Genomic DNA, 25,012 nt, shown 5'->3' on the forward strand with positions numbered 1-25,012 from the left:
AAAACACTCCATGCTGAGGATCTGCTCTGTGTGCTCTGTAGGCTTAAGAGCTCTCTTTGGGCCCACTGTAATCTGGTCCGAAGGACTTGCTTGATTTACATCCATAAGGAATACAGGTTTAAAATCCAGCACTGCTCTGGACCACCAAAAAAATCATGGGTAGGGGCAATTGAGAGATCCACTTCAAATGTACACTCCTCATCTGAACTCAGACCCATTCTGAGAGTACCATAAGGAATGTATCCATCTCTGCATGCAGGAGTGACTCCACTGGAAAAATTGATCTGCCCCTTCCTATGCTTCTTCTTTCTCTGAAGAAAATTGGCTTGCCCTGCACTGACTCATCAGTGAATGCAGAACCTTATATTAAAGAGTACCTGTGAGATTCAGCCAAGATATTTGGCTTGTTGGACTTCTTCCACTACAAATATGACTGCCAGGGACAATTACTTGTCTTGGACTTGTGAAACACTACCAGCTACAGTATTGTAATTTTTCACTCAGAAAGGCGGCTTGGACACCCTTATCTGTACTTTTCATTTTAGGAGCACTGTATGTCAAAGCCAGGTTGATAAACCGTATTAGACTGTTACAGCCTCTGGGAAGGAACCCTTTCTCTGGGTCTCTGTTACAGACTCTAAGACAATTTTGTAGATTGAATCTAGACTTGCAAGAACTCTTGAGGATCTAATAAGATACAGAGACAGCAAGGGCTGATTCAGCAGTGTCAGCTGCAGGACTTCTGCATCATCCAGGTATTACAGGCTTATGCTATGCCAGACATAAGTTTGTCCTACCTTCCTCCAGATATTGCACCTCCCTTACCTGTGTTACAACATCAAAATCAGTTTTCCTAAACTGATAAAGAAAAAATATATAGCACTAGATCTGACTGCTGGTTTTTGGTGAAAAAGTGGTGTAGTCACATATGTCAAACCTCCATTCTTTCATCTAAAAAGGGATCCTGGAAGAAAATAGAACAGTGAAGACTTCACTCTAACAAGAAGCTCAGCATTTCTGTCTATCTTTATGGCTGTACTTATATGTGTTGCATAATTTGCACTTGTTTTCCAAGGAATACAGTAGTTTTTATATTCTCATGTGCTCAGCTGGGAGCCATCAGCATTCAGACAATACTCATATACATGAATATGCTAGGAGAGCTTTAGGCCAAAGGGCTTAACCACACATATCCATACAAACCAAACAACATCTGAACAGTATACATTTCCTTCTAGAGTTCAGCAGGGACCAAGTACTTTGAAACTCTTTTTGGTAGACTGCAGCATCCCTTAAGTCCCATTAAGACTTTCAATTTTAATCTTTTTTTCCACCATCTAATACCTATATGTGACCTACATTGCTATTTTCCTCAGCCATGATTACAAAAAGACCCCTTAAATCTTTTTATATTCCTCAAAGGTTTTCCCTTTTCCTTTAAAAAAACAAAAAAGAACACATCTAAGAGAAAAAAGAGGTTTTGAGATATTGTTCTTTCAATATTATTACATTAACAGCAGCATGTCCTTGTGATCATTTTATGTTATTTTTTCCTCTTTAACTTACAAAAATCATGAGCCTTTCACCTGTTCCTTTTTGTTAAAGACCATATGGTACATGGTCCCAAAATTCAACTCGAGACTATCATGTCAGATTAGCCTATTATGGTGCAAGCAGGCAAAGAGAGTCCTTTGTACATTGTATGGGAAGCTAAGGAAGGGGTATGATTAAAGAAGATGAAATAGTGAGCAAGGTCAAACATATTCAGGGTGCCCTGAATTTTGTTGCTTTAATTATCTGTCTAAACATTCGAGGAGTGCAGCTCTCTATGGGCTGAATTTCTAGAACAAAGAAAATCTCTATCTCTCTCCTCAGCAGTGTTACACAAAAGAATTTGCACCACAAAACCCTCTATCTCCTGAAAAAAAAAATAAATCTCTAATTGCCTCTTCTAAACTCTATCAAAACTAGTAAACAAAAGAGGGTCAGGGCAGGGCCCTCAGCAATGTCCTGTGGTTTTCCACTCCTTTTTAATTACTAGTGTGGTCTCTGCTACTTCTGATCTGTTCCAGTAAGCCCTCTGCCAAAAATTCCTCTGGCACAACTTGCAGGTATCATCAGACCAGTCCAGTAGGTAGCCTAGATGTAGCTCCATTCCTGAGGTGGAGGAAAGGAGAGAAGTCCCTGATCTCCTCACTTGCTGAGGAAACAATCCTAACATCCACGGGTGTCAGGGCAGTGGGAGGCAAAATTAAAGGACATATTGTTCCTTTCTTCACAAAAGACACAGGAAGAAATTAAGACACAAATTTTCATCATGGGTTCATGACACTTTGCCTGCTTTAGGACAGATTTTAAAAGAGACTATATTCTGAATATTTCCTCCCTGGTGTGTTCTCTGAATCACCATTACACACCATCAGGTGGTAATTGCTCTTCATTGGAAGGGAATGTGTCTCATGACTGACACCCAATGCTTCTCATCGGAGTCGTGGATAAATCCTCTCCACACTCTTTCCCCTTAAAGGATAAATATAGGGAAAACTTTTCCAGCATTTTCTAAAGCATTGAAGCCTTAGATTTACATAGATTTTTCACAGAGGGTGTATGAAATCAAAACTTTTGAATTTGAGATATTTTATACTTCAGCATTATAATCTTAGAATGGAAAACCAGTTCTCATGGGAAACATTAGACACCATTTGATGGTAGAGAATGAGATTTTAAATCAAAATTTACAATACATTTATTACATCTTTATAATGGGCATGAATAAATATTGTATTAATAATTTTGTGTGTCCTTACCTCTCCCACAACTTCCAGCCTGCTGGCATCATCAGATGTACTGGTCAAGTTACCATGGTGAAGCAGGGAATCATCATCTTTGGAAGGGCTGTTCACACCTTCTAACTCATCAAAAAAAATGTTGACATCCTTAGCTACTAAAAAACAAAAATAAAAATATACTTTCAAATCACCACTGAACCAATGAAGACAGCAAGTATAACCCATCAATAATTTCACTTTTTAGTTCTGGTATAAGAATATACCATGTCAATTTTAAAATCTGATGAGTATTGTTGGAATGCTTTCTTCTTCAATGAGCCACATAAAGATTTAGGACACCACAACCCCTCTCTGATGAAAAATAAATAATCTGCTCTCACAATAAAACAGACATTAGCTATCTTCTCAGCTTCTTTTGGGGCAAATGGCTTAAATGACTATCCTTCTGGATTAGTATTTTCTCTGAAAGTTTCTTAGGAGGCAGAATTTTAACCTACTATACAAAGTATGAAGTTCGAAGTTGTACAGACCCGTGGGGCAGCCAGAAGCAGAAAGCCTTAAATAAATACTGTTTCTTGAAAGGCATTGAGTAAACAAACCTGGGCAGATATTTCTCTTTTCACAGTTTGGCATGTTTTCATGCATATAAATCTGACACTTTCAGATCCACCTACCACACACCCCTCAGTCTTGCATGAAGCAATCACTTACATCTACAGATTTAAGCTGTGGTAAACTAACCCTGATAAAAAGTACAGATATGAAGCTCTGGAGTGACTGCCAGATGGGAGGAGCAGGGCAGGCAGGTTCACTTTGCACTCCATGCACTACAGGTTTAGGGAAAAACATGATGAAGAGATGTGTGCCAGGAGAAGAGAAATGCCTTAGCTGAGGACCACGCTTCAGCTGTGGATGGACTCAGCTGTGGATGGACTCAGCTGTGGATGGACTCAGCTCTCCAATCTCATGCCTCATAGGCAAAATCCAGAACTATGAAAGTAGAGCTATAACTGTTAGAAGGGACCCCCAAAGGTCGTAGCTACTGAGCCTCTTCCACTGACTACAGTGGGAGCAAATATTTAATAGTCTTGACAGAAATTAGTCTAACCTTCTATCCTTATTCACATCTCTTGCAAGTTTGACTGACTTTTGGAATCATTCTTCTTTTGTGCAATAAACTCCTGTTGCTTTTGCTTGTCCTCAGCTCCCCTAATTTAGTGACAAGCAATTGTAATTCCTGTTGGTGAGAATCTATAGTAACAGCCAAAACGCTCTAATTGCTGGCAGCATCTTAGTTCCATTTCTAGCTACAGGCTGCAGGTGTAAAAATCCACTCCCCCACTGTGGAGAGACTGGATAGCTGCCAGAAATTAACAGCCACTAACTGCTCCAAGTGATCACGAGCATTTTGTGACCTCCTTTTCACCTTTCCCTTCTTCAGGGGTCATAGCCCAGTTTCAGAATCCTTTAAAAAATCACTGATAATACCAACTCCCCAGTCTCTGCAGGTGGCCTATATTTCATGCTCACAAGCAGGAGAGCTTTATGCATAATATTCATCCTTAAAACAGACATATGATGCAATTTAAATATACTACTTTTTCTCTGTCAATAATGAGCATGGGGAAAATTTTCCTCCCTTTTTGTACATGTCTTTTAGAGCATCTAAAGTCTATTATTACATCTGTAGGTAATAAAAGAAAACCATATCAAAATATTGAAGAATCCTTCGTCTTCATTTTCATGCATAAAATAGGGATAAGGTTAATGAAAGACATTGTATTCTTAACTACAAGAGTTTTGTTTGGAAAACTACTAAAAGTTTCAGAAACAACAGAGAAGTCCTCATGTCAAAATTAATCCACTCTAAATACTAGGCTAATTTGCTAACCTAAGCAGCATAGTTTGTAAGAGAGATTCTGAGTTTCTGGTGTTGTTTAGTTATATCTGATGAGAGCCTGCAGCTCCTCAGTGTCACTGTGGCTGCCTCCAACTTGTCCTAGGGGAAATCACAGAGGCTTCAGGAGGCTTAAAAGGCAACAAAGAAATTCCAATTTGTAGCACATGCAGCAGTAATATTACAGATTTTTTTCCCCATCTTCATTCATTCCAGTCCACAAAAATCATACTAGAGATGTTTATAAAAGAGAGGTGAACTGCCACAACAAAGCACAGCACAGCCTAACCTCATGTCCTTCATTGTCCCTACTCTTTCAAAAGTCAAGACTAGAAATATTCCACCCTATCAGATAATAATGTGGATGTAGATAATGACCAGATTTTGCACACATGTTCATGTGAGAAGAATAAATCTCTGTATTCAACAGAAAGAGCAACTGAAACAGAAAACATTTTGAATTACTTGAATTTCACTGAATTTAAAACCATCAGTGCCTCCATGACAGTGACATGTGAATATGTATATGATTAAAACCTCAGTACAATCTCAAAACAACTGTAGAAAAAGCCCCTCCCAAAAAATTAAATAGTGAAGCTTTCTGAAGATTATTCAAGATACATTTATCTGTTGTAGACAGCATCAATAAAAGCTGTAAAAATGAAAGTTTTGCCTGTTCGCTATACTCAAGGGAATTTAAACTATCTTTGTTCTGACATTAAGACTGCTTTGGTATAAAAGATGAGGCCTCTGGGATATGAGAATTGCTGCTTCTTGAAGTGATGGTAATGCTTTGGGTTGCAAAATTCAGAGTTTTTAAGTGAATGTTTTAAGATACAGAACTTGAGTGTAAGATAGCGAATGTGTCAGTAGCCTTGAAACACTGAATTACTGGATTATCCTGAGGATTTATGAGGAGCCAAAAAAAAAATCTGATTTCAAGATCATTTTAAAATACAATCCATCCCAGCAGTGAAGAAGTCGTGGAAGCAACTCTCATGTGGTTAGTGAAATTAGCTACCAGGGCTTGTCCAGATTGCCTGCAGTGGAAAATTGTTTATATCAGAGATACACAGATAACTGGCATATTGGTTGATCACTACCGAAAATATGGGCCCCTAGCATTTGCTGAGAAAATTTTTCTACCCCAAGTCTCATTAAATTCTTAAAAATAAATTAATAAAATACTGTCCTACAAAACCAAATAGACAATTTATGTAGCAATTCCTGTTCGCTTTATATTAGTAATGGTGATGGTACTTCCAACATAACTCTCCTGCTGCTTGTAGGTATCTCAGCCCTTCCACTCCAATGGACTCAACACCTCATGGCCAAATGTTGCTAAAAGGATGATCAGGGTTCCATCTTTCTTGTCCCCTTCAGACCCTGACGTGCATATACCCACAAATGTCCTTAACAGAATGATATATAATGGCTTTATTATATACACAAATGTTATTTGGGAGACAGGCTGGTGCTACTGTACAGTCATGTATTTTTAAGCAGTGAAATTTAATAGGAATACAGAGCAGCACATGCATTGCTACAGGAGATATTAAAAATTCTCCCTCTGGTTTTAGATCAGCTTAAATATGCAAACTCTTTTCTCCCCCTCATGCTCTGTTTTGCAGAAAAAAAGAAAATCAAAATTACTTGATAATTTAAAATCCCTTGAAGAATAAAAGGGGAAAAAAAGTGGCTATACAAATAGTTTTATCCCAGATAAAGTAGAACTACATATTCTGCAAATTGGATGCTGATAAATTCTGAGCAGGAGGCCACACACAATATCAGTGGGTCCACAAGTCACATCAGATCAAGATGCTGATATAAGGTAGGACTCAAAAACAAGATAACTCCTTTAACTTTCTGAAGGTGGATGCTGAAATTGAAGTGCCTAAAAATATGAACTTTCATTAAAAAAATGGGACCTGATCATGTTATTGTGTGCAACTCCTTTAACTTTCTGAAGGTGGATGCTGAAATTGAAGTGCCTAAAAATAAGAATTTTCATTAAAAAAAAATGGGACCTGACCGTGTTATTGTGTGAAAAGATGGAAACATGCTCAGAGATCATGCTTCTGTTTGCTGTCATTTTATTAGCAGAAGTCCCACTAAACCAACAGATATACTCTCACTTTGGATAATGCTAACTGAAGATCAATATTCTAAGCTTATCTTAGCAAGAAAAAATTATTTGGTTTCTAAAAGCATCATTAGTCTCTTTCAAATTATCATTCAATGCTAAAAAGTGAAAATAAAAGTATCATTGACTGTTCAGAGCAACTACCCTAGAAGGAATATTTAGACATGTTTATCCCAATTAAATGATATTTGCGACAGACTGCAGGTGACAACACTCCCCTGGACACACAACAAGCCTCTGCAAAGTGGGTTGAACAGAATTCCTTCTGTCTGTGATGAAGGAGATGTAGCTAAAGGACATGGAGGTTAACTTCCCAACAGCACTTGTGTCTGGTCTGGATAAAGGAAAAACACTCCCTCATCCTTCTCAAATGGCTTGTGAATAATCCATAAATCAAAATGTTAATTCTTGAAACAGCCCCAGATTCAATTGCTTATCCATGTTTAGCCATCTTGTCTATTCACCTCTGAAAGACTCTGCAGTGCCTTTTCAGCCTCTGCAGTCTGCATCCCGACTACCCCCAGGCTTAAATCTGGGCTGTGCTGGTGTGCAGAAGGGAGAAGACAAAACTTCACATTAAGATTTCTGATAGGAAAAGCTTTTTAAATCAGAAAACATGGAATTCATCCTAAACCTATAGCTTAAGTAATAAGGTGAATAAATTTCAAATTATTACCCCCATCATCATACTAACCTGTGCATTTTCCTTCCACCCCTAAACTAGTACCACCACTAAACAGCCTGATTCTACCACTGGGTGGTTCCTTATTCATGTAGCAAAAATCAGGCAGAGTCTGGGTTTTTACACATTCTTATTCATCCTTTATCGCTCTAAAATGTAAGCTGCTGTTTTTCACCCTAGAAAATTGCTATACCAAACACCCAGTTTAAAATCAAACTGGAAAATAAGGAAGCCAGGAAGCCCTTGCATTTTGACTGTTAGCATACATAAGAATTTCAAACTATTATGAAATATTCTCTCTGAAATTCCAGATTTTGTTGGATTCCAGATTTGCATCAGTTTTGGGGGTGGGGGGGGGTGTCTTCCACTGTTATTAATAAGAGTAGCTCTACTTCTATCACAAGTGCTGAGATCATTCTGCAGTTGGACTTAAGAAGTGTGAACCAAATTAATTCTTAGTCCACAGCCCATTACAAATAAAAAGAGATAATTTTGTGCAGCATCTAAGACACGCAGACCTTCACTTGTTGTGACAATCTCATGACTCTCCCAAAAAATACCAGCTACAGACACGTGAATACAGCCCAAAACTTTGGAAGAACTGGAACTTCAAATCCAGTCTTCAAATCCCAACTGCAGCATTTTAATAATATTATTAGTTCACACAGCTACTCAGGAGTGCAAAGCATTGAATAAGCTACCAGGAATCTTACTATTTCTGATTATGTCTGCATAGAAAATATATAGTGCTGGAATCCTTTGGCACACAGCAATTCAAATCTTACTATGACTTCTCTGATAGAAAAAGATTTCTTACTAGCATTCAATAATCCATTGAACTTCCTGAGAGATTTTAATAATAGATATTTATCATTCAGTTCATCACTTTGTGTCTGCCTTCAGTTATAATTTCAATACATCTCAATTGAATCTTCTACCGTAAACACAATTTTGCATCCAAGGAAGAACTTACTTTCTTGTATTGCATTAAGAATTTCTGAAAAGTCCACATCTGTCTTCTGTATGTCTGGTTTTATCCATATTTGCGTTTCCAGCTGGTTAACCTGCAAATCCTCTCTTCCTTCTGAAGAAATTGAAGAGATTGATGGGGTTTGTGACAGTGCAGTAGAAAATCCAGCCAAGGGGCTTCAGGTGAGGAAACATACATATCGAATGAAGGTATTTCCATTTTTCCACCTTAGCAGAACCAAATTTTCTTCAAACCAAGGAGCTTCAGATAGAACATGGACTGATTTAAAGCTAAATAGAATGAAGCAACAACATTCTCTGCTATCAGCAATGATGCAGAGTCTCCACTGGCAAGTCCCTCATTCAGGTGACCATATGCTGCCATGCCATGAGCATCACCTCACCATACCATCTACAAAACTAACTGCTGAATGTGATAACAAACAAGAGATGTTGTTGCAAATGACACAGGAACAAACAGACTAAAATAAAACATGCACACAAAGTAAGTTGCAAGACAGAAAACAACCATTAGGACAAAAAGAGCATGGACAGAGCATTTCAGACGCAGGGCACCGTAAGATCTCATATGCCGACCTGATGGCATGACATGGTCTAGGAAGAAGCCCAGCACTGGAGTCCATTTCATATGGATTCACATTGGTATGTAATGGTTGCTGTTTAAAAGCATTGCAGAAAAAAACTTATTCTGGCAGGTCACAGTTTCAAACCTATTTACACACAAACACAAGATTTAAATAGACACAAGATTTGCCCATTTCAATGCTCTTTCAACACGAGGAAAGAAAGCAGAAAGTTTTGAAAACAGAGAAAGGTGTCTGCATATCAAGAGCAGACACAAAACGGGCAAAAAGGCAAGATGCTGGCTACAGGGTACTTGGATACAGACCAAGAGAAAGAGGGAACTACTGGGAATACCTCTGGTTTTTGAAGAATAGCAGGAAAACCTTTCACAAAGGCATCTGTTAGATATGATGTTCTTGAGTACCTAAAGCATGAAGTTAGCAGAGACCTTCAGTGATCAGGGAGATATCTAGGAAAGGTATTCATCACAAAAAGGCTGAGGTGGAAGAACAAACCTTCAGGTCATTTAGATTATTGTGCTTCACTAGAAGCTATCACTCATGCTTTGGAAAGAAGCATTTTTCTTTCATCTACAGTCTGCCTATAGCAAGCTGCTCTTATTGTGAATTCTGGGCTAGCCCATTGTATTTTCCCCTTCTCCTTGCCAAATTACTATCTCACTACTGCCTTGATGGGAGCAACAAATAATATACCTAGGCCCAAAATTACTCAAAAGTGTTTAAAGGTCCTTCTTCACTTTTTGGAAGTATAGATCTCAAAATGGGTACACTTCGACCAGCTTCATCCTTTATTATTCTTCAGTGTTAAAATATTATAAATTCAAATTGTCTTGTGCTTTCTTCAGTGTATTCTTTTGTTCCACAGCAAAGAATTGCTGTTAACATCAGAGACAATTCTCCTTGTAGATTCCTGCAAAGTGATCTGTCATAGCAGCTGCAGGAGTCAGCATTTAACGATGTAGAACAAAGAGAATTTCTTAAGTGAGACAACTGATTATTCATACAATAGCAGCCTAAGGAAATCTGCAGATGACCTCAGAGATGAGAGGCTAAGATTTGCCCCAAAAGAGATTTCTAAAGCCTAAGAAAAAATTCTCCAGCTGCTGAAAAATACATACAAACAATATGATGGAAATAGAAAAGTAATCAATGGACAACAATTCAGTTAAGCAGCTTTGCAAATTATATCATTCAGTTTCTTCTTAAATACTCAGCTACTACTTTTAACATATACCATTTCATATTTGCATCCTCACATCCAACAGCCTTTGTTCTGCATTTCAACCCTAGTCAGAGCAAATTAATGACAATGTGGACAAATATAAAATACCCTTTGTTCCTTCAAGCCCTCCATCCTTGTTCCTCAGAAGAGATGAAGGTAGCAGGATCCCTGCAGCACTCCAGCAGATCTGAACTAATTGGGCCAGGGAGAAAGGAAGTGGCAGTCAGCTATGGAGGTCCCAAAGTACTGATATGGACTATCTAACCAAAAACCTGCTAATAAAATTATACTCTTGGAGAATGTACATAGTTGACTTCAAAGCCCCTCTATAAATAATAAAAAACAAAATGCCTAGGAAGGGGTCAGAAAATGACTGGCCTAAACCTGACTGTATTTCAGACAATGAAGTCAAGACAATTTTGCTGCATTTGAATTTCCTCTCCTGTATTTGATCCACTTGCTGTATAGGGAGCTTTCAGCAATCCCAGAAATGACAGTGTTCTATGCCTGTCTGATTCACAGTAGCCTTAATATCTGGCCTCACTGCACACGTATCAGATTAACAGCATCAAGTCTGATTTCAGCCAAAATTGTAGGGGTAATCTTCTACCAATCATTTGTGATAAAACACATAGCTTATTACAAACTTGCCTTCACCAACACAAGGGAAAAAAATGTGTCTACAAACAAAACAGCTTTTAAATTAAGGGTTGCAGGAATGCTTTCTTCTCCCATGACCTTAATGATGTCAATAAAGACTTGAATTAGGGCACTTGGGCTTCTATCCTCCTCCCTCTCTGTCAGCATCTACTTTTCAGGTGGGACTACTGCATTTTTTTAGCTGGGAGAAACACCACCTATGTGATGGGCTGTGGACTGGCCAAATTAATGATTTCTGACTTGTTTTCAGACAGAGGTTTTAAGCTAGTAGCTCTTTGGAAAAAGCCACAGTGACCTCATCCATGTTCCAGAGATGTATTTTCTTTACCTTACCACAGATCTCCAATACTACATGCAAAGGCAGTATCTGATTTCACCGTTGCTATTGATGGATCACTAACCTGCCTTTAGCATTTCCTTCTTGCTTTAGCAGCTGCTGATTTGTGCTTTATCAGTGACATATCCCGCTGAGTAAAATCTAAGCAATATTGTCTGAGAGGATAGTAAAGATTCTCTTTCCACAGAAGTATGAGAAATAAACACATAAAAGTGAAGTAAATATTAGATTTTAAAAATTTTATGGTTTTTTTTTTTGGTAAAGACCAGTCTCAATGTTTTCTCAGCTTATTGACACTTTCTAGTTCAACTGAAATAATATTTTAAATTACTTCATGGTAATTTAAAATTTATTAATTTGATTAATCTGATTTATTCATTAATGCATAAAGTTGTGCATAAAATAACATAATTTTTCCTTTATTTGTCTTGAAATGTCCCAATTAATTAGGTTAGGAAAACAAATGAGATTTTTAAAAGACTTTTAATTTTTAGAGGCTAAATGAGATGGCTTGTTCTCAGTCAGAATTTTAGCATACTTCTAAATATAAAAACGACCAAATGTATCAGAGAAGTGATTTGTTTACCAAGGTAGTTAATACGGTATTGATGTTAAACAAGGGCATTCCAACTTGAAGTGAAAGAGATTTTGCCATGTGGGTAGATGCTGCTTTCACAGAGCCATCTACCTCTAAGAGGGTCATACTTAACAAGAACAAATATAATTCTAACATGAGCAGGCTTGTTTTGCTACACTAAGTACTGCACGTAAGTTCTACAGAGAAGTTGCTCCTTCTTAGCAGGGCCTTTAAAGCAAGCTGAAAGCTGCTGTGCATGGTGCCCTTTTCACTCTAGGCAAACCCGTGTCAACAAGAGATAAAGAATCATCCCTTCAGGCACATCTTTTATTGGCTTCTTCCCGTGAGTTCTCAGCAGGTCGTCTGTGTCAAAAGCAGAGTTTCAAAGGGAAACTGCATTAAGCATTTCCTACACATGTTAGTCAGGGTCTGCATGTGTGTGCACAGCACAGCTTTACTGTTCTCAGTTCTGGCATTTCTCACACCTGTGACAGGAGTGGAAAAAAAATGCACAGCACAGCAGGCCTTCCCAGGATCTGCCCCATGACTGCATTGGACAGCGAAGCTGCAACTGATGAAAACTATTTTGGTTAAATTATCGCTTCAGGAAAAATCACAAGCTGTTCTATGAGTCATAGAATGTATGCAAATATATATTAATATACACATGTCTTCCTAGCAAGATAAAGTTGGCCTGAAAGCAGTAGCTCAGAGATAGCTAATTATTTCATTAAGTGAAGGCTGATGTGTATCATATCAAGTCTTTCAGAGAGAGCTGCTTTTGCTACATTGGTCAGAAAGTGTTTTCTGTCAGAAATCCTGCATCATGTTCTTTTTTGTTCTTCACCAACCAGTATTGCTATATTCTTTCTGCCTAGGCATCTTTCTCTCCCACAGCATTAGGTGAATCTGTACACACCAAATGTACTTCAGTGATTACACTGGATAGATTTTAATATATCAAAAGTATTTAATTTTCTGTTTCTGCCCTTAAATCTCTCATGTACAGTAGTGCAGAGTTTCATAACACAAAATTATCATTGCTAAGTATGTTCTCAGAGCAGGATGCAGAAACATGTCTTGTGTCCTGCCTTGAGCTTCCTCTTCCCTGCACAGAAGAAAAAGTCTTTGTTTGCAAACTGCAACTTTGGTTCACAAGCTCAATACTTGACTCCTTGCTGGAAAAAACTGTTACCCAGGAACTTTCCTTCCATCCTTGCACCTTGCCAGCAGCACTAAGCTTCCTCTGCCTTACAGCTTCAACACAGTTTCAGATTTCTACAAAGGATGTGGGATGTGTATGGGGAGTTCCCTTCTCCTTTTATTTCGATGCTTGTTTCCAGTTCTGGGCTCCTTTTGAAGGTGGCAGTGGGGGTAAGGACAGGAAAACTCATATGTTAATTCTCTGTTTCTGAGAACTTGCTGGATAATTTTTACATTTAATACAGTGTAACATCAGAGTAAGACCAGCTGTCTGCCACATCTACACATGCACGTGTAGTGACAAACTGGAATATCTTAAAGATGTCAGTTTTTCACAATATAAGGTGCTTACTTTTACCAACGTATGTCACAGGATTTGCCCCATCTAGGTACAAACATCCACAGTTTTGGAAAAATTTTAAGTAGCTGATAATGATATACATTGAGAGGCCTTTGGAGACTTCTGATTTAAAACAAAGTACTCCATAATAATAACATTAATACACAATGTGTTTCCAAGACTGAAAAGTTTGGGTACACTGTGGAATTTCTTGCAGACCTTTGAAAAATTTCTGACCTGGTAGATTGCCACAGATGTCTATAAATACATAAGAACTTTCATATAACTTTTGATATCCTTAACTGGTTTATCAATTACCTTAAAAGAGAAGTGTTTACTCTATCACTATTTGGTGTAGCTAAACACATCTTCTAGTATGCAGAAAACAACATTTATCTCAATGGTTTTCACATTGTTTATGAATAAGATAATGTGTCTACCTGTCAGCATCCAAGTGGAGTGTAAAAGCAAAAAAAATGTCTTTTAGTTTTGAAAATTATTGGAATAAAAATATAGGTCTTTTTCATTTTCAATAAGAAAGTCCAAGGAATATTGGGAAAAAAATTTATAGCCCCAAGTCATTCTGGCTAAATTGAGGCACCTAAGCCACAGTTGTCTGTGCATGGCCATGTGCATGGTCATGTCAAAGGCACAGCAATAAAAATACTGGAATTATTTTTTGAAAGGAAATTTTAAAATATATTCCCTTTGCATTGTAATACATGACATATGCAAGACATGACATATGTTTAATTATTGTTAGAACAAACTCCTTTTCTTATCTTCCAGAAGCAGCAGTAGTGAAGGGGAGATTTCTGAACATATATTACTAATTTATCACAGACTATGGTATTTTGATGGCATATGGTGTCCACTCTCCCCTCCATTAAACCCTGGCTGGCATCAAACACAATTTGTGCCATTTAACTGGAGATGCAGGAAGTTCTATGTTCAGCACTTGTTCTTTCTCTTTCATGCTGTGAATGTCTTTTCCAGAGACAACCATAGGAAAAATGGACAGATAGCCCTCGGTGCAAAGCAATACCTTGAAAAAGTCCTCTACAGCCACAACAGCCTGAGCACCAGACTATAGAGACAGGGTCCTGATTGCCCTCAATTCTCGTATTTCCAATTCCACCACTGCCCAGAATGAGCTGTGGCCATGAGTGCAGTCAAACCCACCAACGCTGTGCTCCTGTCACCAAGGGGCAGGCACCTCTTAAGCAGCGAGTTTGAACAGGACAACAACTGCAGAGAGGTGAAAATCCACGTCTGCCACGTGGGCAGAACCTGCATGGGCAAACTACTGGGCTGCTCTGCAAAAGCCCACAGCCTCTTGCTCCGTTCCCCATCTATGCTCAGAGGATGTCTCAATGTTCTGTTTATTGAAAGAACCCAAATGTTCACGCCGAACACAAGCACATCCCTGTGCCTAACATTTCCAGTCGCTTGGCTCTATTTGGCCCCGGTTCAGACTCTTCAGCAATCAGTAGAGGAACTGAGTTGCAGACCAAGCCTTTGGAATTACCTCTTAAAAGGACTTCAGTGATTACACAAAGAGACAGGGCACCAAAGTGTCCCTCCTATGGGGAACAAAGCTACCCTCTTCAAGTGTCACAATGCCTGACATGGGTATTCACAACATATACTCTGAAAATGGCACAAAGCCACAGAGTATAACTAAACAAAGACATTTCTCCACAGTTGTATATTGCAAATAAGGATCTTGAAAGAAATCTAAGATCTAAACACTTTGAACAATTCAGTCCATTTCCTACTACCCTTATTTCTATAAAAATCATTGTAAGAATGATTCTTACCTTCTCCTCTTTCCTCTTACACTGTGAGCACAAATATAAAAACACAACTATCAAAGATCACTATCACATCTGTTCAAACACTCATCCGTGCTTGAAAAACAAACTATTTGTGAATGATAAATCCCTTTACCAATATCAGGAGTCATCACCAGGCAATTCATAAAGGGGAAGAGAGAAAAAACTTTTGCTGAACAAACAGTTCATTGCAAAACCCTCACCCAGTTCTCAAGTCAGTAGTTTATTGATGAGACAAACAGAAAATCTGGCTGCACAGGGAACAACCTAACAGAAACCTTCAGTGCACCAAAGATTTACTTCATTATAATGTGGGACATCAAGACAGCTTTAAAAAGACCTCAGGTGTCTCTTTCAGGTGTGTTTTAATGTAACAACCAGTTTACTCACATTGTACCACAGCACTGCCTTCACAGTCTGAACATAACCTGGTAATTAATTCTGGCAGAAAGTACCAGCAGCTAAACCATTTGGGGAATTTCAGCTGTCCTAAGACTGCTGTGGAATGAACATAACACAGCGTTGTGAAAACGGTTATCCTGAAGATAGGATAGCAGAACAGAGGTCTGTGCAGGGCAGGATCCTATTTCTGACACCAAATGCTTAGCCAAAGGGAGTAAGAACAGTGAAAGTACATCCAGTCCATCCCCAGTCTGTCTCTTCCAGCTTGGAAAGATTTACAGATTTCTGGAGAGGAGGGTTTCATTTGGATGATAAACATTCCCAGCTACCAACATCCCTTTTCCCACAAATATACTCTCTACTATACTTCCTTCTATACTCTCTGTCACTTTTGAGCTAACAGGTCATCATCAAATCCCATCCTCCCCTTTTTACTTACCTTGTTTCCAGTTTTCATGAGCTAGAGGCCCTGATCCTTAGTTACAGCATCATAAGCCCTTTCCCAGGCTAGGGCCATGAAGCCCAGAAATCCACTGTCATCACAAAAAGTGATGTCTTTCTTACTTCTGTCTCAGAGAAGAGCTACCATGCAGACCCTATTAAATATACCTTCCTGTACAGAAAATAAACACAGATCAATGAATCCCACCCTAGTCTATTACAGAGAGAGGATGTGGTTCTAACCTACCAGCCTGGGTGTGTGGAGACCTAATTAGGGAGCGGTTATGATAAATACAATAATTCAGTTACAAACTGGAGTGGAAGAATGGAACCAATATTTATAGAATATTTTGTAAAAATATTCTTCCTCAAAATTTTAATCTGTCTTTGACAGAACCTTAAAAACAGCAGAAATCATGCCCTTCATATTGGTGCAGTTGGCCTTTCTTATATAGCCTTGCAACCTACTGTAATTACCAAAATCTGCAAAGGAGAAATAGAGCACTTTGACATTAAAATGCATGGAGTAGTATTGGGCTGTTCACATAAGATGCCTACCCAAAAGAGATTATTTTCAGCAACTGGCACTAAGCAGAGTCTCCCTCACAAGCAGTAGGAGAGTATTAGAATAGCAAGGATCATAATTTTCAGGCATTCTGGCAACACAAAAGGTGCAGTTGAAAAAAATATACAGTTTTGATGACCCTTAAAAATCTTTCATCAGTGTAATAGGTCCTGAATTCCTTTTCTGTGTTTGGTGCATTCCTAAAGTAAGGACTAAATAAAGTACCTAACTGTAGTGACATCTCCCTTTTTCTATTTTAACCACCCAGAATGTTACCAGTAATGAAGACCTCAAAAAGTCATATGCTTTGTGCTCTATTGGACCTCTAAAGCATAAAATAGTAGAGAACTGCTCTCCAAAGGATGGGGACAGCAAATATTGTGCCTCTGTGAAGATCCCAACACGCAGAGGGCACATTTGCTTTCCTGAGATATCCACCCACACAAGGCACAGGAACATTCAGAGGTCTGCATCACCCAAAGGAAGTTCTCAGAAGCAAAGGACACATTAGAAATGACATCACCTTTTTTGCTTTGCTGCTGCCCTTATACCTGCTCTAAGTTGTGATGAGTTTTATGCAACTCTTTAGGGCTTTAGGGCTTTTGAGCTTTTTTGGCACCACAGTACATGGTTGGAATTTCCAGTGGGTCCATTAGAAGCCTAGAAGCACTTACCTGTAGCATGTCTACTCATCCAAGGAATAAGCCTCTCCTGCTGATTTGGTTTTCTTTTGGTTGATGTTGAGTTTTTTGTCCGTTGGTTGGCTTTGGGTTGCTTTTGGTTTTGGTTGGGTTTTTGTTGATGTTGTAATTTTGGTTTTGTTTTTGTTTTTTTTTTTTTTAATTATTGAGGAAGGTCTGGCTTAATTTTGAGATATCAGAATGAGCTAGAAGACTTGGTCTTAGGAAAGAGGTCTTACTACCTTTTGGAATGATACAAACCTTTTGTAGAAATTAGCAACACTATGCAGCCCTATTTTAGTCAAATCCCTTTTCTGACTTTAAAAGCATCTCTGCCAAAGTAGAAGCTAGTTTGTTCCATCTTTTGACAGTCTTCCTGCAAGAACCTTTCTTTGGAATATATGTAACATATTTAACATTAGAAATAGAGTCTTACATAACACTAAACCCCTTTAAGCAAGAACTATAGAGCTAAGAAAAAGCCCCATTTTTCAGTCAAGCATTACAGGAACATAATAACTGATTATTCAAAGTCTCTCTCACTGTTCCTTGAATTATAAGGGGTTTTTTTTAGATTAAATGGGTCATTACTTTCTCAGAAACTTTGCAAAATTTTATATATTGTCTATTTTTTTTCAGAATAGAATGGTCAAGTCATTTTAAAACAGCTATGTTACACTGGCCTCAGGACATTCATTATAACTTTGCTCTAGGATCAGTGAGTTTAGTCCTAAGCCTTTTCCTGTTTTTCCCCCTTGAAAGGAAACTCTCTGATGGTAGAACAATCAGGAACGTCCACAGAGAGTGGCATTTTGCAGCCTTTGTGAGGTGATTGCATCTTGTAAACTGACAACAGCCAGGAAAGCTGAAATCTGAGGGTGAGTTGTACTGATTTTGAAGTAACCATGCATAATTGCAGGGTTGAATAAAAGTTTGTTTTATAACAGCAAACAGGAGAGTGATCAAAGCAGAAAGGAAAAAAAAAGTATTTGAAAAGAATTAAGTTGAAAAGCACATAGCACCCAGAGAAGCAAAACACCCTCAAAGTCACCACTTAAAATTATTTATATTGTTTTTGAAGCCCCTTATTGAGGGCATGCACAGGTCCCTCCCAGATAGATTCAGTACTTGTGTGTGTCACATGCAGCACAAATTGATACAGAGGGCTGCAATTTCTGCCTGCATCAAATACATTTAAACTGAACAAGACAGATAGCATTGAAAAACAGTGCTTTTTGTGCTAGCAATTTTTGCAAAAGTGTTCTCCAAAGTGCTAGAATGAACGTTCCGGAAGACTTGATACCTTAGGACCAGGACTTTTCAAAGAAGTGGCTTTTGTCATAGAAAAGTAAAGGGCTGAATGAAATAGGCTGAATGACTAAGCAAAGTGATAGAAGATTTCAAGCTCTGCATCATCTCCTAGCCAGTTCAGCTCTTAATTTCAAAGTACTGCATAATCACCATGTGGTGTCCTGCCACTCAGTCTGGTGACAAAAGGTCCTCATGGTAATTGAGGCAAACTGTTCCTCTCATTAGGAGCTTTGCAGAGGCTGCAGAGCACCCAGAGGCAGGAGAACGAACAGTCTGTGTTCAGCAGGGAGTGTTCACAGATCATGCTTGAACTACCAACATGGGGGAAATTCTGCTCCTTGCATCAAACTCACATTGCTTTGAACACAGGCTCTGGATAAAGGGATAAGGTAAATATGCAGGCTGGTCTCTTTGACATTAATGTCCAAATTAAAGTCCTTCTGCATAGGAATGATTCTTGTAAATATGTGGGGGTTTTAATATGAAAATTAGCTAAATGAGGGGAATACTAAACTTTTTTGAAATCTGCTTGCATTTTCTATGCTTCATTCCACATGACAGAAGTTCTGTGTACACCCAGCAGAAGGCATATTTAAAAGGATTGTTCCCTTAATAATGTTAGACAAGTAAGATAACAGCATTACTGTCGGTGTGAATTCAAATTTCCAGATGAATTTACATCAGTCATCCCCATGCCATGCATGCATTTGCTGCCAAGAAGTACTTGCACAACAGAGCTTCCTGGCAGAATTATATGTGGGGTTTTAGTCTTTTAATCTAGGAGAGATGCATGCCACATGTCCTGCCAGTCAGCAAAGAAAAGAAAATGTGATTTAACCAGCAAGTCACATCTAACTAACACAGATCCTCTAAAAACCATTTACAATCAAATGTGAATGCTAACAAGCATATGCATATTTTGTGATGAGAAAAGGATGTATTTTGCACAGTAAATTATCATTGCTGAAGACTTCAGTCCTACATCTTTTGATAATTCAATGTCAATTAATTTGTGACCAAGCTTATTAAACACATTTCCTTTTTTTCCTTTGTTGCTAGTTTCAAGAACTTGCCTTTTTACTTGCCTCCCAAGTCAGTTTTTCTGTTGGCCAAGCCCCCTAGTTCTTCTTTCTATTTACAAGCTCAGTAAGTACAGTCATCAATAAAAACGCTACAGACTGATAAGCAGTAAAAGAAGAGGTCCCAAATGTAAAGAAAAACCTCTCCAAAGCAAACATACCTTATTTTATACTTCTAATTTATCAAATACTTTTTATTACAAAAAGCAAGAGAGTACAAGAAAGTTTCACAGTGAATTCCAATGACCCCAGCAGACTTTCACCATAATGCCAGAAACCAGTCCTTTCAGCACGTAAAGTTCTTTCAAGTATCATGGATATGCCTCTATAATTTCAGGGAGCAAGGAATGTCCTTTCCAGAATGTATAGTTCTTTGCCTTTAAAAGAGATCTTATTAAACAGTAAATTTTTGAAAACAGAATTTTCTAGAATATTTTTATGTGTTTCCCAGAGTGAAAAATCTTTACATGTTAACTAAATGTTGGAAATCAATTATTTCAAAGACAACCTTTCCTTCTGCTTCTGTAGATTGCCTGCAGTACTGATTTGTATAAGTGATAGAAGTTACAATCTACATCACTGTATATACACTATATACTCTAAACCTCAAAATGCATTAAGGTTTTACCAGAAGGAGAAAATCTTGCCAGGGAACCTCTGAATTCCTGTTATTACAAAATGGATAACAAGCGTTAGGAAATATTGCAAGTAGAGAATGACTAAGAAGATTCCAGAGTTTGTCACAATGAAAGAATTTCTTTACTGCTGCTTAGACATATTAAATAAGACACTTTTTCCACAGCAAATTTAGGGACTCCTAGAAATATGAGGTTTGACAAGTTCTGCAGAATCTGAAAATAAAGGAATTTGTCACCAAGAGAATGAGGCAATGTAACACTGTCCTGACTTGGAACAGATTAACAATGGAAAGAGCAGACAGAAGCCCAGAAACCAAAGTACTGCCTGCTGCACAGCAAAGGCACAACGCCGTCAGAAGGGAGGTGAGGCGTTTGCTGTCCCCAGATTTGCCTAACCATGACATTGAGGGAATGGACTGCATGACAGCTTAACCTCCTCTAGGCTTGTTTCATGCTGCATTCTGTTGCTCTTACAGAGAGCCTAAATGATGATACCATTGCTTCCAAAACGAGCCTCCTGTGTGCAGCACAGACACGACTGTTCTACACTGTCTTCAGGAGCGGTGTGCCAATTCTCTGCAGCCAACAATGCCTTTGAGCTCTCAACTTCAACAGCCTTGTTCTCCACTAGCTACAGCACACCACGACTGCCCATATAGATGGAAGAGGATAACTAGATATTTCTCAGAACTAAAAATATGCTATCCCTGACTTTGGAAAGAAACGTATATTTGCCTTAATGTCATTACATCTAAATTCATCATCTGATTGCTTATACTCATCTTTGCTTTCCTTCTTTTAAGAGAAAGTTCCCTCATATGGGTGCACCTGCAGAGGTGTCAGGAGCCTTCCCTTCCTGATTAATAGCCTTTCTCTTCTACTTTTTTCTCCATTTTCCTCTGTGTTTTGTTTCAGTTTCTTGATACCTTTATATCTGCTTAAAAGCCAAGCTTGCAATTTGTAGTTCTGCTCATGGCTGAGCAGTGCCTCTTTGCAAGCTTGCACAAAAAGAAGTTTTAAAATTTTATTTATTTTTAAATAAGGTACAGTACAGAAAACCCACTCTTCCCTAGCCACTCTAACACTCAGATTAATAATAGAAGTCATGAGCCTCAGGCTCCTTACTAGTTAGAAATAAAACTGGCAGAGAAGTAACTGGCAGAAAGGAGTGCTGGAACAATGAACAGTATCTATAGTTTCTTGTCCTTAGCATACGGCTACCTATGAATTTCATTCAAAGGAAACTACTGTCAAATAAATAGAATTCATTACAGGTACTAAAAGTTGTCATTCTTGAAAGAAGAAACAGTGCACAGGGAAAAATGTGCTGTGAAGAAAACAGTAGCAGTGTGCTATCAAAGAACAAAAATACTCTCAACCTGCACTTTATCAAGGATCTTTTCTTTCCATGGTCCTAGTCTCTTTTACTGATAAGAATTAAAATGCCATTTTTAGTCCTAGAAATACCTCCTATTATGCCGGACTGCCTTCATGTTTGGAGTATTTGCTAACTGGACAAAGAAAATTTCAGAGTGTAGCATACACTGCTCCAGCACTGAAAGTTACTTGATTGTGATAGCCGCAGTCCCACAGAAGGAAAACCCCAAATTATATGAATTATTTAAAATTAGATGGAACAAATCCCTACAAACTTACCGTATGCAGTAGCAGCATAGAAAAGAGTGCTGTAAGATCTGGTGTCTGAGTAGTTAATATACATAAGAACATCATCTTTCTGAAATATCAAGCTGCTTATGATATCTGAGATGAGGTACTGCCACTGGACAACTGATGTCTTAATCTGATTATGAAGCTACAGCTGTTAATTTGTGACTGACTTTGAGTGAAGAACATATGATTTTTTGTTTAAATTAGAATTTCCTCTTAGCAGTGCTATTTATTGCTGCTGCTGCCTACCATAACCTTTATTAGAACTACTTGCATATACCTCAAATGGTTGTAGTTTAACCTGGACAGAAACACAAATATTGTGGTCTCAAATAGAATTGAAAAGGCAGAGACAAATCATAGAAATGATTCTTCATTTCAGATGAAAAAATGGGACTGTAAGTTAGTCAGGGGAAGACTCCTGTCATACAAAAAAGGCTTCTCAGTAGGTCATAGATGCTCCTACTGTCCTAAGAGGAGAATATGACAGACAAAACTAATCTCATATACTGAAAGAGAATCATTGTCCAAATGGTCACTAATGAGCTCCATTTTAGGAAACCTCTGTGTCTACCTGAAAAGAGAACTTTTTCTCAATCAGAGACCTGTGCACATGCATGTGCTGCATGAACATTGTTTAATATTAAAGCACAGGCCCTGCTTATCAACAGATAGCTGTAGAATACGCAGCATTTCAAAATGAGTGTTATTGTGCACATTCAAGATACTTTTTTAAAAAACTGTGATGCAGGACTTTTTTGTCAATCTCTTAATATGCTGCATACATCACTATATATCTTTAGCAACAGCAACTTTTCAGTAGTAGCAATTTCTCTACTTGAACGAAGAAGACAGAAGCTGAAAAAACAGGACAAACAAGTGAACAGAAGAACTAAAATAAACAAAACATATGGTTATGAGTCACTGTAAATTCTTTAATCTGTGTTGACAAAGATTATGGTGACTAAATACTATGAGTGCATGAAACTCATGGCAGTAGACCTGTATAGCAACTTACAATAGATAATCTAAAATTTAAACTTCTATAAAAATTAAGCCATTTACTACATCTGTAAGTTAAGGGTTTGCAAGCAGAGCTGTCTGTCTCACACAAATAGACTCTGCACTCCCAGCACCCAAGTGGCTGCATAAACCATATATCATGCTCTTTTCTGGGCAGCAACACTGGAAGATTATTGAGACCCTTCAATAAATATGCTACAAAACTGACTTCGTGGGCAGTTTTAATTTTCTCTGCTCAAGAAAGATATTTAGTGTCTAATTTTCACTGTGCAGAATAACTGAGCATGGCCAGTACAAATGTACTTCCCTGCTATGAGAAAAGGAATTTCTAAAATAGCACTTTCAATTATCATAACAAGGAATGAACTCATGATGCCAATTAGAATTTGATGGTTCCCTGGAGATTTTGACTTTCTTTTGAAAAGTTTCATTTTGTTAACCAGTTAATCTATGCTGTAAGATCTCGTGCAGATCCATAGGTTTTGTTTGTGTTATAACAAGAAAGAGTTTAATCTACACCCTGGATTGTGTATTTGGTCAAAACCAATTTTAGTGTCAATTATTGAATTCCATGGGGGATGCCTGTAGCCTCTAGAGCAATTAGCTCAAGGCTTATAAAAATTAAATATATATATAAGGGAAGCAGTATTAAAAATCAATCTCCCAAATCTCTCTGCATTAACATTTTGGATATCATTACACATCATAGGCGTTTTTATTATTAAACTTACATTTTTATTTCCCACTTTCAGCTGTCTCAACTGCTGTTACTCCCTACAATCTATAATCAACAAAAACATCAAATGTGAGCAAAATGTCAGTCGGTAACTCTGACAATCTCCATACAAGCATGACCTTGTGCTATTAACACCAGCTTTGCCATGTCCTGGCACATCACAGGCGAAATGGGACTGGAAAAGGTATCAAGGCAAATCTGTTACCTGGCTGGTGGGTTTTTGCTTTTCCACCAGTGACTGATGAAATTGTAGATCCAGAAGATGAGGCTTCCATTTTTATTGACCCTCTGGCTTGTGGGATCGAGGTATGCCCATCCACAGGGGGATGCTGTGACGCAGGGTAGCTTGCTGCAGTTCTCCTCTGACAGACTTGCACACGCTTTTCAGCCCCATGAATAGATAAATTTATACCTGAGAGGAATAAGAATTAGTGCTATTAGATACAAGAGATCAATATGGAATAACTAAAATATAAATTGTCAGGGTTTAAAATGGAGCTGCAAGAACCCTCTTTAAAAAAAAAAAAGAAAAAGAAAAAAAAAAAGAAAAGAAAAGCAAAAAGAGAACTCTAAAAGATTAATTTTCTTGGAAAATTAAAAATTTGAACACCTTTTCTGCTGCATTGTAAGCATTGGATTCAGCCACAGTAATAGATATTTAAATTAATACACAGTCGTGGTTTATCAATTTACTGGTCTGCAGGAAGAAATATCTTCCATTCCTTCAAAATATCCACACAGCTCACAAAGGACAGTATTAATGAAGTAGCTGCCACAGAGTTTATTAAATGACAGTTTTCTGATTGATGGATTAGAATTTGTCAGAAATTATTTCTTTTCTTCTGAGCCTTTACCAATACTTGGAAGTCTCATCACATGGAAAAGACGCTACAAGTGAGGTATTATCTAGCTTTTAAGTAAAAAATAAAGGTCTGTTTTGAGGAAAGCAGTAAAGCTACAAATGACAATAGTAAGACCTTAAGTTAGGAAAAAATTCCACTATCTCCTGTCTTGTGAAACCTTATCATCAGTACTGGAAATTGTCTTTCCCACCAAAATTCTGAAATTTGTCACATAATCATTTTTTATAATGAAGTTGTGATTAAAAACCAGGCTTTAATTTTCCAAAGAGAAAAGCAAATCTGAAATTTCCTATGTAGCTAATGCACAGTCTTAGAAAAAAGTGTGATCTTACAGTAAATTGCTG

General features: G+C 38.0%; 1 protein-coding gene across 1 annotated transcript in view; it reads right to left on the reverse strand.

The window, feature by feature from the left end:
- The window catches only part of ANO4 (anoctamin 4), a 117,224-nt gene extending 93,144 nt beyond the window's left edge, over window positions 1-24,080 (reverse strand). Inside the window, exons 1-3 of the mRNA XM_041474407.1 lie at window positions 24,011-24,080; window positions 8,488-8,598; window positions 2,808-2,944 (exon numbers count right to left, since the gene is read on the reverse strand). Coding sequence (XP_041330341.1) covers window positions 2,808-2,944; window positions 8,488-8,598; window positions 24,011-24,080 — 318 coding nt within the window. The remainder of the gene's footprint in view (window positions 1-2,807; window positions 2,945-8,487; window positions 8,599-24,010) is intronic.
- Window positions 24,081-25,012: the final 932 nt, after the last annotated feature.

This window comes from Pyrgilauda ruficollis, unplaced genomic scaffold (assembly GCF_017590135.1).
Source record: "Pyrgilauda ruficollis isolate IOZ18807 unplaced genomic scaffold, ASM1759013v1 scaffold32, whole genome shotgun sequence".
Lineage (NCBI taxonomy): Eukaryota > Metazoa > Chordata > Aves > Passeriformes > Passeridae > Pyrgilauda > Pyrgilauda ruficollis.